Genomic DNA, 12,645 nt, shown 5'->3' on the forward strand with positions numbered 1-12,645 from the left:
AGTACTGCTAAAAATCGCAGATCTCCGCCATTACTAATACAAAAAAATAATAATAAAAATGCCATAAATCTATCCCCTATTTTGTAGATGCTATAACTTTTGTGCAAACCAATCAATACATGCTTATTGTGATTTTTTTTTTTACCAAAAATATGTAGAAGAATACATATCAGCCTAAACTGAGGGAAAAACTATTTAAAAATAAATAAATATTTGTGCTTTGTCTCAAAATTTACGCTCTTCTTTTGTTTATAGGGAAAAAATTTAAACCAAATTAAAACTAAAAAAGGATGTCAATTTTGTTTGGGTATAACGTCGCATGAACGCGCAATTTTCAGTTAAATCAATGCAGTGCCATATCACAAAAAATGGCCTGGTCAGGAAGGGGGTTCTTCCGGGGCTGAAGTGGTTAAAGGCAGATTTAAAAAAATAAAAATAAACATGTCATATTCACCTGCTCTGTGCAATGGTTTTCTCTTCTCAGGTCCCCCACCTGCACTCCCCGCCCCTCCCTCCTGCCAGGTGCCCCCATAGCCTGCAGCTTACTATAGGGGCACCTTAGTAGACTTGCTCCTGAGCTGCTGCTCTGTGTGTCCATTCTACATAGAGCCCGATGCTGTCCTGTTCCACCCCTGCTCTTTCCTCATTGGCTCACTAGCTGTGATTGATGGCTCCCGCTGCTGTCTCAGCCAAGGAGGAGGGAGAGAGCCACTGCCCTCATGCACATTGCTGAATCGAGATTGAGCTCAGATAACTATTAGGAGGGGCTGCTGCACACAGAAGTTTTTTTTACTTTCATGCATAGAATGCATAAAGGCAAAAAAAACTTGAGCCTTTACAACCACTTTAAAATTTAAATAGTTGGAATACTGTTGTAAAAACAACCAATGATAGATTCCTTGGAATTGCTCCATAAAGATCTAAACAAGCTTTCAGTAACACTGAATACAAGTAAACGCATGTTGCTGTTCTTTAAATAAAATAGTGCACTGCAATATTTTATTTATCCCTGTACTCCCAAAACTAAAACTAAAACAAAGCTTGTGTTTTACTATATTAGCAGTCAGTAGCCCTTAAAATAATGGTTTGTAGATATTAGAAAATAAGGTGAGCCATGACCTGGCCTAAAATGAATACATGGTTAAATGCTGGCCTTGTGTTTTTTTTAGCTATGCAGCAAAGACTACATTTGATTTGATTGTTACTGGTTCAGTGTTCTGTCACATTTCTTGTTTAAAATATACATAATACAAAGCACAATATTTCAAAACAAAACTCATTGAAATATAAATAGCACATTATAATAATGCAGTATACAGTATAGTAAGGTTCAGCAGTGTATGTTTTTATTTATCAGCTCTTATTCTCTCAAAAGCTCTTATTTTCCAGCACCAATAGCATTCTTCTATAAACTTAAACTATATTTTTTTGGAATAAAAACAAAAAATCTTTTTTTTTCTCATTCATTTACTTAAACTTTTACTTGCTTTTACAAATCTGCCATTTTATTTGCAGAGTTTAAAATTAGAAAAATATAATATTATACTTTATAAAGAATTATAAAGTAAACACTACTTTTAAAAGCAATATAGTTTAATCATTTGTGATTTAAATGATATTGATGTAAAAATGGATAAAATCAGTGTATCTCTTTTGTTAACCCTGAATCAAATGAAAATAAAGAATAAAAACACACTGATATACTTGGAAAATAAGACTTCAATAATCTAAAAAATGGCACAGTACGTAACATTTCTACTGCACAATAGTCTTTCAAAGCAAATACAGGAAAACTTGATTACAAAGGATTGACTTTAGTATTTAAAAACTCAAAATATATACAATATAAAGTTCTCTTTAGTGTATGTACACTCCCTGCATTTATTCACCGTGCATAAAAGAGCACCTTTTTGGTATTCCTGATAGTACACTTAAAATATACAAAAAGTATAAGCAAAAACAAATTAAGACTTTATAAAAAAAAGAACAAATAAAATAAAATAAAAGTTTTTCATCTGTTGGCACATGCATAGTGTCCACATACTTTTACTGAAAACTAAGATTGAAAGCAGCATACAAATTAGAAACAAATGTATGGATACGCTGGGTTTAATGCATTAAAGCATTTATTTGTTAGAAGACCAGTGTGTGTAATCAATATTAACTAGTTTGCCCTTTCAGGTAACTTTTAGAATGCAATTGCTTGCTATAAGCAACACAGATAATTTATCTTTCAGGCCCCTCATGTGTTAAATATTATTTTAAAGTAAAATAAGTTACCCATCTGCTTGTAAATAAATGTATTGCCTTTATAGCATCTAATGTCTGCAATCCTTTTTGTTTTGGGTAGAGTATGGAGGAACCAGCAGCATAAGAATAATGCTGATAATAATCATATGTTGCTATATATTATTTATCAATTTATCATCATTACCGATAAATAATATACATTATAATTAATGTACTATTACATGGTAAAGAGAGAAAACATACCATATATTTTTCTGCTTAATGGCATAGAGTGTTGAGGTATTAGGTGCCTATAAGAAATTGTGAACACCACAACTATTAAGATTGTCTCTCTGGTCTTTAAACAATATAACTAGTTAGAAACAAGATATCAAAAATATAAGAGCAACTGTGTTTATTCAGTTTTTCATGCTGAAATTAGGTGACATCCTATGAGCTGTCAGTAAATTTTCAGGCGCCCCCTGATCCAGTACAATAGTATTTCATAATTATCATTGCTGCCTGAATATTATTACTTTTGGCAGTAGACTGCCTCAGGCCTGGGTAGCATCTACATTATATGCAACAAACACTTTTATTGCACTCTTTAATTAATATGCTCCCTCCTCCCTACTGTATGGAAAGCACTGCAATGAAGTTAAAGCTCACTAAAAAAAATATTGTATGACCGCAAATGTCCTCACATTGCAATATTATTTTTACCGCCATAAAGGACCTACTTTCTATTGTAATTTTACTGGATATGCGTATATTGCTTACACAGTAAAATCATTGCAGTGATAATTTTGAGGGTGATCTACCCATACAATACAATACAGTAAATCATATGCACAGACATATATATATATATATATATATATATATATATATATATAGTATATAAAAAACATTAAGACTGTAGTAGTTTAAAATGATATGTGCAATGTATCACATCTCAAATATACAATTAACTATCAAGAGTGTTTTTTCTTTTCTTTTTTTTTTCTTTTTTGATCATTTATAGTAAAGTATCTAAATAAAGAGAAATGTAAATGATTACAAAAAGCTGTTAGTGAAGCTGCCTGTAATATACATGTACAAGTTTGCAGGTGAATACTTACATATATATTATATTTATGCAACCAAAAGTCAGCAATGCTAATTAGTGCAAAATTAAAGCCAGTCATATATAAAGAGCCAAGAAAAAAGATATTGGTTAGAATTTTATCATCATAAATCTAATTTCTTTTTGCTGACTTCTGTGCTGCTTATTGCCAGTGTAAAACTAGCTACAAATCTGTGTTTCATAGCTACAATATGTTAATGAAACGTTTTTAATCCTTGCACTTCCTTTACCATTCTAAATCACTGTATCCAGCCTTGGTTACATTCCCCAACTACAATTGTTATTGTGTAAACTTATAGATTTTTATTCATACCCTGAACTTTTGTAAGATACCAAAAAAATAGTTAAAATTATCACAGTTGTATGTATTCTGATTTATGCTCTTAGTGGTTACTACATTTAAAAATAGCATTCAGTTCACATTATGTAATTAACTTTTTACAGTGACAAATGTTGGGACAACTATAACATCTCTAGAAGAGCTTGTTGAGTTGTTGCAGTAACAAAAGATTTATAGCATGTGAATAAATAGGTAAACGTTGACTGTAATAACCCCTGGTAGTGTTATAATTTGCCCCAATCACTGTCATTTTGCTAGACAGTCTGTCTATATATAAATGTTGATAAAAATGTAAATAAATGTATGTATAATAACAATATATATATATATATATATATATATATATATATATATATATATATATATATATATATATATATATATATATATATTGAATACTATCAATCATATTGAAACTTTCAGGTTTGGCTTGCTAGTTTTTTTTTTTTTTTAATCTGAGATAGATTTTTGGAATTGAGCTTTGGGAAAGTTCAAAATGTAAAATTTCACTAAAAACAAACAGTATTTTTTGGTTCTGTTGACACCTGTGTTGAGATGTGTTGTTTGTATTAGTATTAGGCGTGTTTAACCTTCCTTACCATTGATCCACATGTTATGCTTGAAGTTGCACAAAATCTTCAGTAAGCAGGACTTTTTGTCAAGGCCCCACAACCTCAATGCACAGGTACAAATACAGTCTAACAGCTAACCATGGACAAAGGCTGTAAGCAGAGATTTCTTTACAACCGCAAACCTGCTGCCTGCTTGCCACTTCAAACATTGTAATAAAATACAAGGATCAAGTTTTTTTTTTTCTAACAATAAGTTATGTAAATCAGATTACACAACTCATTTAAAGTTTCTATATGTGAAGAAGAGTCAAGATTAGTAATGTAAAAAATGCACAGATATAAATCATTGACAGGAAATAATACTTGGTAATTTTCCTGTATAGAAAACCTGAAACAATTGACATTTTGATGCAAATCTTTATCATCTTTGTAGATAGAGCCTATGAATTTTGGACAAGTATGAAACCTGCTACTTTAAGAAATATGGCTGCTCCTTCATAGACGCTGTGGCAATGTTGCCTTTGGTATTTTTTCTTCAAGCTTTATGCCTCACGCATATTAAAAATTACAGTATTTCATAAAGTTTGCTGAAAAAGCACATTTCACATTTCACTGAACATAGTACTTAATTACATATTAAAAATGCAAAGGAAATGTGTTTGTTAATTCCATAGTTGATGAAACATTGGCCACATCCCATGTCTTAACTGGCAAGATTGGATAGATAGCTCAAGACCTGTAGCCTAATATTGACCAAATGAAGTGACCTTGAAAGCAGCTGTATCACAAGGCTGGTGGCTTCTTGGACTAATGCCCCCGATTGCATTGTGTAGCACTGTTCGGGCCAGCAATGCATTGACAGCATTGAATTGGAACTTCATTATCTTCAGTGTCCTACACCACAGGTGCCTGAGAATAAAAAGGCTATTTTCCATTTAGCCTGGCTCTGCCATGCGCGGTGGGGTAATAACAATCCACAGGGTTACATCTTCCACTTATGCCAGGGGTTCCAGAAGGACCTTGAATGCCTGAAGGGCCAGGTTCACCTAAACAAGGAAAACCCAGTAAACACTATGTCAATAATCTATAGATAATATGTTAAAATATATATTTAAAATACCATAAAAAATACAGAATAGGATGTGAATACCTATCAATGTTTTATTTTTGTTTTTGAATACATTGTACAAAGAGAAAGTGCAGCCTGCAGCCTGCAGAATGAAAGACAGTTTTCCCCAGCATTATCCTGCCTATATATGCTGTAGTGGAAAATTAGCCAATGCACATAATGTAGCTGCATACACAAGCGTTCCTACTTCCAACCTTACAGTTTTCAAATTACAGTCTTTAATACCTGGGAACTGATTTGTATATTTAGCAGAAGAGCATCTCTATCAGACATTTTAAAATTTCCCTACTCACGTCATATAGAATAATATCAAATAAGACAGTAAGTTTACTGGTTCTTATATACAGTAAGGTATCTATTAATGAGAGTCTCTGGGTATCCTGTGTCAAACTGTCATAGCAAAATTGTTATTGCCTGAAACCACCAATCAGAAGCAAGCCTGAAAATGAAAAGTTGAACTCTGAAACTCTGAATTAAAATTTTGGCTGTGGCAAGAGAAAGACAACTCTTACCACTGAATTTAAAATACAAGATGCCTGAGGTTCTTTAAACCTTTTCCTGCTAAGAGGTTTATTAATCCCTCACAACTAGAGAAATTCCTATCAATATTCATCACAACTTTGATACAAAGTTCCATGCTTCTACAGAATCAGATCATTTTTCCAATTCAGGATCAGGATTTAGGACATGCCCTCCCTCTTTGCAGGTTAATATATGGGGGGGGAGGTTTATTTGCAGTTGGTCTATCCCCATGGGAGAAAGTAAGTGACGACCACCTCCTTGAACAGGTAAAGAGGTTCTTTAGCATCATCCCAAAAATATATTTAAAATCAAAATATTTGTTTTTAGATTTGGATAGGGTGAGAAAAAAACAGAAATTGTGGCACAAAATCACCTCCAGCATCTTTAAAGCAGAACTAAAGGCCACTTTATTCCCATTTTGGGTAGAGTATAGGAAAAGTTATAACACCTGCCATTTTTGGGCCATCTGTGTCCCATTGGGGAGTTTTTTCTGCACTTCGTGTCCATTAACAAAACAGAAAGCAAGAGGAAATCCCTCCAAAGTAATAAATCCTGGAGTGCCAGCAGCGTCACCAAAACTTGTGTCCCATTTGGAAAATTCAGATTTTCGTGTTAACCCACAATTTCACTCCACAACTTGACAGTGTGGGATGCCGAGCGGACGGTCTAGTGGCTCTGTTCTCTGTGTCTATCCAAAGTGATTATTTTACATTGTGGGTTTCGAGTTCCTACATATATCTACTTGTCCCACCAGTGTTACAGCTACAGGACCTGGTGCCTTTTTTCGCCTCAGTGTTTCTCCCGGTCTCACCCAGCACCCAGGGGAGGGAGATCTTCTGGACACCTCCACCTTTTTCCATATTATATCCACGTTCGAATCTCATGGAATAACATATGTATATGGGAGCCCTGGACACTGGGGAACCACTTACCTTTTCTGCTCGGCTTAGTCGTTTTTAATAAATAGCCCTTTCATGACTAAGCCTATTTTTGACATTTGGTGTTTACAAGTTAAAATCCATATTTTTTGCTAGAAAATTACTTGGAACCCCCAAACATTATATATATATATATATATATTTTTAGCAGAGTCTCTAGCGAATAAAACGGCGATTGTTGCAATATTTTATGTCACACGGTATTTGCGCAGCGGTGTTTTAAATGCAACTTTTTTTGAAAAGGGACACTTTCATGAATTAAAAAAAAAACGAAACAGTAAAATTAGCCCAATTTTTTTGCATAATGTGAAAGATAATGTTATGCCGAGTAAATAGATACCAAACATGTCACACTTTATAATTGCACGCACAATTGACGACAAAATACGGTACCTAAAAATCTCAATAGGCAACGTTTTAATTTTTTTTTACGGTTACCAGGTTAGCGTTGCAGAGGAGGTCTAGTACTAGAATTATTGCTCTCGCTTTGACGATCACGGCGATACCTCACATGTGTAATTTGAACTCCGTTTACATATGCGGGCGCGACTTCCGTATGCGCTTTCTTTGCTTCGCAAGCTCGCGGGGATGGCGGGCACTTTTAAAAAAAAAATTATTTATTTAAAAATGAATAAATTGTTTTAAAAAAAAAATAAAAAAATGTATCACTTTTATTGCTGTCACAAGGAATACAAACATCCCTTGTGACAGTAATAGGTGGTAACAGGTACTCTTTATGGAGGGATTGGGGGTCTAAAAGACCCCCGATCCCTCCTTTACACTTTAATGTATTCAGATTGACGAAAACGGCGATTCTGAATACCGTATTTTTTTTAAAACCGGCGCCATTGGCAGCCGAGTAAACGGGAAGTGACGTCATGACGTCGCTTCCGTATTTACTATTAGGATACTGGAATGAAGCCAATTACAGCTTCATTCCAGTTCCTCTCCAGCATCCGGAGGCATTGCATCATGAATCGGTGCTCCCGATTGAGCGGAAGCACTGATAACAGTGGTGGGAGGTGGCGGGAGGCGGCGGGAGGGGGGGACCCGCTGGAAAAAACAGTACAGGGATGATGCCTGCAGGTGCGGGCATCATCCCGGTATACCCCCCAGAAGCCGAGTATGCACATCTTCGTAAGCTCGGCAGGAAGGGGATAACATGCTATATTCACACAAATATCTACCTTGATATAATTAGGCTCTATGTTTTTTGTCTACTCCTGATGAAGGAGACCACAAGAGCTCCGAAATGCGTAGGGTTAAAAGCTCTGCAGTTAATTGTATCCTGGATAGGGGATAAGTTCATCAACTAAACTGCACCCTGTACATTGGCATGTTTGTTCATAAACTACTTTTATGATATGTTTTTTTACCAATCTTTTGAATAAATTAAATTGTTTCTATATATTTTGCTGTTGTACATGCCTCCAAAGTCCAACACCAAAATTTGGGATTCTTTTTACTTTCATTTTCAATGATAATGGTAAATAGGACAAACAGAAAAGGTAAATCTCCTGTGGTATTGGGAGATTATACTCATGTGGCCGATCCTTTTTTAATGAGTAGTACCAATCAAAACTGTATTTAAGGGTATGGAAGCCCACTTTTTCTAATACCTTACTGCTGACAATATGCATATATGTGGCCAGATGGAAGTGGGCCTTTATCCGTGGGGCTACATAAATTCATATCTGGCTTTGTGCTGGGAGCATGCATTGTGCACTCACCAGTAGCCCTGGGTCCCGTACTAATTATTGGGACCTGGGACTCCCGATTCTGGGTCACCTGATCGCTGACCTCTGATTGCCTATCAAAGTGATCAATCACTGTGCAGCCCACCCTTATGTTTTCTTTCTCTCTGAATGTATCTCTCTTTCCTTGCAGGGAGAAAGATGTAAATAAACAAAAGTGTGTAGAAAAAAATAATCAATAAAAAAAAATGAAAGAAAATTTTAAGAAAAAATAGCCAGGTCAAAGCTTGATCTAAGGTCAGTGCCAGTTATTGTAAGGGTCAAAGGTCGATGTTAGGGTCAAAGGTCATGTTCAGTATATTTTGGGCAAGATTTAAATTTTTTTTAAATTAGTAGCAGTATCAATTAGTGTCAGTGCCAGTATGTTTTAGGTAGGATAGAAAAAAAGAAAGCAAAATGAGCGGTATTGTTTCTGAGTTGTATTACAGAGACAAGCAACAACTAACATGTGGGGTATCTCTGCAATCATCAGGAGCAGGAGAATTTATTTTGAGTTGTTCTTTGGTGGTAAGTTATGGTAGTAGCAAGAAGTATAAAGCTAAATTTTAAATATTTCTTTTTTTTACTATTTTGAGCCAGTTATCCTGGATCAGGAGCTATACGTTACCATTTACCACCAAAAGAAAGCTTAATTTGTCCTGAATAAAACACAGTATAATCTGCCTGGATGCACAAAGCAGTTGTGATGATATGTATGGTTTTACTAACACATGTCAAAGTAGCTAAGTTGTATTCAAGGGTTAAATTAAATGGAAAGTTCACATAGACATCCGTTGCCGAGGCAAGGGTCCTTCCACATTAATATGAACAGTCAAATGAAAATACTGAGCCACCTGGTTCACTTGTTGGTAGCACCACTGCCTCTTCTTACCCTTCCCTCCAACACCTTACTGTGTTGTCTAGCTCTACTGGTTCACTTGGTTCTCTTAGCCTTTAATTGCAGCGCCTTGCTGCAAAGCCCAATCCTGGCCTCTGCTTAGGGGTTCTCTTGACACCCCACCTAACTCCTGCAAAGAGACCTCTTGTCTCCTGGCTGCTGCCTGGCGCTCCTCTGAACTCTGGTTGAGACCTTCTGTCTCCTTGCTCCTGGCTGGGGCACCTCTGACCCCTGGGTGAGACCTACTTACTCCCAAACTAGGAGCTCTGGTCTATTATCAGGTTTCAGTATATAAGGACTCTGCACGCCTGTGTACTCAAACAAGCTGTAGGTACCCAAAACTTTCTTCTCACAGGAAAAAAAAAGTCAAGAACCTCATATTAACCTCATATTCTACTCCATTTTCACAGTGGCAGGATCTCACTCTGTCACACTCCCTATTGGAGGAAAGATGGCAATAATAACCTGACAGATGTTCTAATCCCCCTCCACCCTATTTGAAAGCATTAGTAGTTATACTCTAAAATAAATAAACTGGTGTCTTTTATCACTCCTGGAGCTGTATTAGTTCATTATATGAGCTTAAGCCTCCAGGCCAATCTGATGTGTAATCGATGTGTAAAGCAAATCCATCCAAACGATCCAACATATTTGTCATCCACAAATTTCCCTAACAATTTTATAGGGTTATAATTTGCTGACTTAATTGATCTGAACCTTGGGAATGAGATAGAATACAGGTTGATTATGTTCATGGACCCACATATAGTCCTTTTCATCCTTTGTGATTAAAACCTGCTGCCACATCAGACTCAACAATCCATTAATCTTAGCAGCAGGGGAAGAAAAGGGGTCCATACTAATCAGTAAATAACTCAGTCAATCACTGAGCTGTCTTGAGTTCTCAGCCTCCTGATATTCAATCACCATAAGAACCACTTTGCCCCCCTTGTCGCTAGGCTTGATTATGACTCCTGTCGTGGATTTAAGTTTTTACAATGTATTTCTCTCCGCTGTAAAATGATAATCAATTGTACTCCTGGACATAGGCAAGTTGGTTTGTTTACTATCTATTGCTATTGTTTTGATGAATAATTAAACTCTCATATTGTAACTTGGTGGGCGGGGGTGGATTTTTTTTTAGACTTACATTTCAACATTTTACAGTTCAACTAGGGGGTAGATCCTGCTCACTCAATTTATTCAACTTTTGCAAATCATTTCTCCAACGTTTTCAATACCTGTGAATCCTCCATTGTTAATGGTTTCATCTCAGGAGATACTACCTCCTGGGAAAGGGTAATTTTTTTCACCCCCATACTTTTTTGTGGTATGCATTAAGCATATAAATAATAACCCTTTGCTCAATTAAGAGTTGTGATTTTCAGCTGCATGTCCATTAAGTTAACTATTAAATCAATGCATTAAGTTAGTCAAATTTATATAGGGTACTGAGAGATTCTTCTTGTTTTTGGCCTTGCTGCTTCTTGTTAATCTCTGGGTGACATAGGTAGAAGGCATCTAAATTTTTTTTGGTTTTCTAAACATTGCAAAAAAAAACAACAACATGCAAGACAAAGGCATTATGTGCTAGTATGAATTGCATACTAGCTCATTAAGAAATACTTACCTTGAAACGATGCTGTTGCAGCGGTCTCCATACACTGCTGTGACAGGTGACATGTCCCTGGAATGTTACTTCTGGGTTCGCGGGCTTGGGCGCTGTGATTGGCGTCACTCCCACGCATGCGCACGGGAGCCACCAGTCATGGCACAGCAGCTGAAGAAATAGCACGTACGATCCATTTCTTCAGTGCACATGTGCCAATGATGTCGGCATGTGCGTGTAAAGTGAATGTCTCCTAAACTGTGCAAGTTTAGGCGTAATTCATGGTACCTAGAGGTAAGCCTTATTAAGGGCTTACCTGTAAGCAAAGGGTTTACAACCACTTTAAGAGTCCTAAACCCTATGTTTTTTGTCTAAAAAATAAGTTACCAAACCCTTTGTACTACTCTCCTTACCACCCTTTGGGACAGATGAGGTACATTGGTCAGTGTCTGACAAATCAGTAGAATCTGCACTGCACTCCTTTGTTGTCTGGATCTACCATGGCCTTAATTTTAAGATAGGTCAAAGATCTCTACTTTTTCCCAGTTGTAACGATCTCACTGGCATTTTACTTGCTTAATGTATTTACTATTTCTCTGTAACTATTCCACTTACTTACCTGTGTATTGTTGAGCGTTGAGTATTAGTGTCAGGAAGCTAGCTGTTAGTTAATTTGGACAGGGTATAATCCCCAATCCTCATTAAATTAGTAGGTACGATGCCCGGTGGGTGTGCAGATGCGACTCAGTGTACATCTTGCAGCATGTATGCGTTCTTTATCATCTGATTGAAGGTGAATACTGCTGTGCAAAATGTAAGCACATTGTTGCCCTGGAAGCCCAGTTTCTGAATCTAGGAAAGCAACTGTCAGCACAGAGAAGACCCTCCATACTAAAGGAGAGCTGGGAACGTACCCAGCAGGTGCCGGAAGGAGCCAGCACAGAGGCGGGTGGAGACAAAGAGATGCAGACACTAGAAAAGAGTAGATGGGTGACAGTCAGGAAGGATAGAGGGTGAAGGGACAGGGAGGCTGATCCTGGGCTGGAACATCCCAATAAGTATGCTCCATTGAGTGACATTGCTGAAACCAGTCAGGGACCAGCACTTCTGGAGCTGAGGGACTCCCCTAGCTGCCAGGGGAAGAACTCTTCCAGTGACAGTGGGGGAGAGCGAAGGGAAAACAAAGGCAGATCCTGGGGGTAGGGCACTGCTCAGCCCTCCCTTCTCAGAGCAGGCTGCTCAGATGTCGGTTAATTGCCAGCTCCAATGTTTTCTATAGTGACCTGATGATGATATCCTGTTCATCAGTCCTGCTGGTTACTTAAGCTGTTCAGTTCAGTTCCGCTCTGCCTTCGCCTTGGTCAACCACTCCAGAGACTCTCTCATGTGTACCTGTTGAAGACTTGCTTGGTTGACGTCCCTTCTGGTTCCTGATCCTGCTTTCTGTTCCACTATGCTGATTCTCAGATTTCCTGATTTCCTGGCCTGTCCTGGCTCCTTGATGTCCTGGCTTGTCTGACTATCCATTTTGGTTACCGAACTCTGGCTA

General features: G+C 37.1%; 1 protein-coding gene across 2 annotated transcripts in view; it reads right to left on the minus strand.

Moving 5' to 3' along the window:
* Positions 1-4,100: 4,100 nt before the first annotated feature.
* COL19A1 (collagen type XIX alpha 1 chain) overlaps positions 4,101-12,645 on the minus strand; it is a 1,105,372-nt gene continuing 1,096,827 nt past the window's right edge. For both annotated transcript variants that reach the window (XM_077487416.1, XM_077487415.1), the window contains exon 52: positions 4,101-5,313. In XM_077487416.1, the coding sequence (XP_077343542.1) occupies positions 5,192-5,313 (122 nt within the window). In that variant the 3' untranslated portion in view covers positions 4,101-5,191. The remainder of the gene's footprint in view (positions 5,314-12,645) is intronic.

The sequence above is a fragment of the Lithobates pipiens genome, unplaced genomic scaffold (assembly GCF_037356315.1).
Source record: "Lithobates pipiens isolate NorthernLeopardFrog02 unplaced genomic scaffold, aLitPip1_a1.2 Scaffold_18, whole genome shotgun sequence".
NCBI classification, from domain to species: Eukaryota; Metazoa; Chordata; class Amphibia; order Anura; family Ranidae; genus Lithobates; species Lithobates pipiens.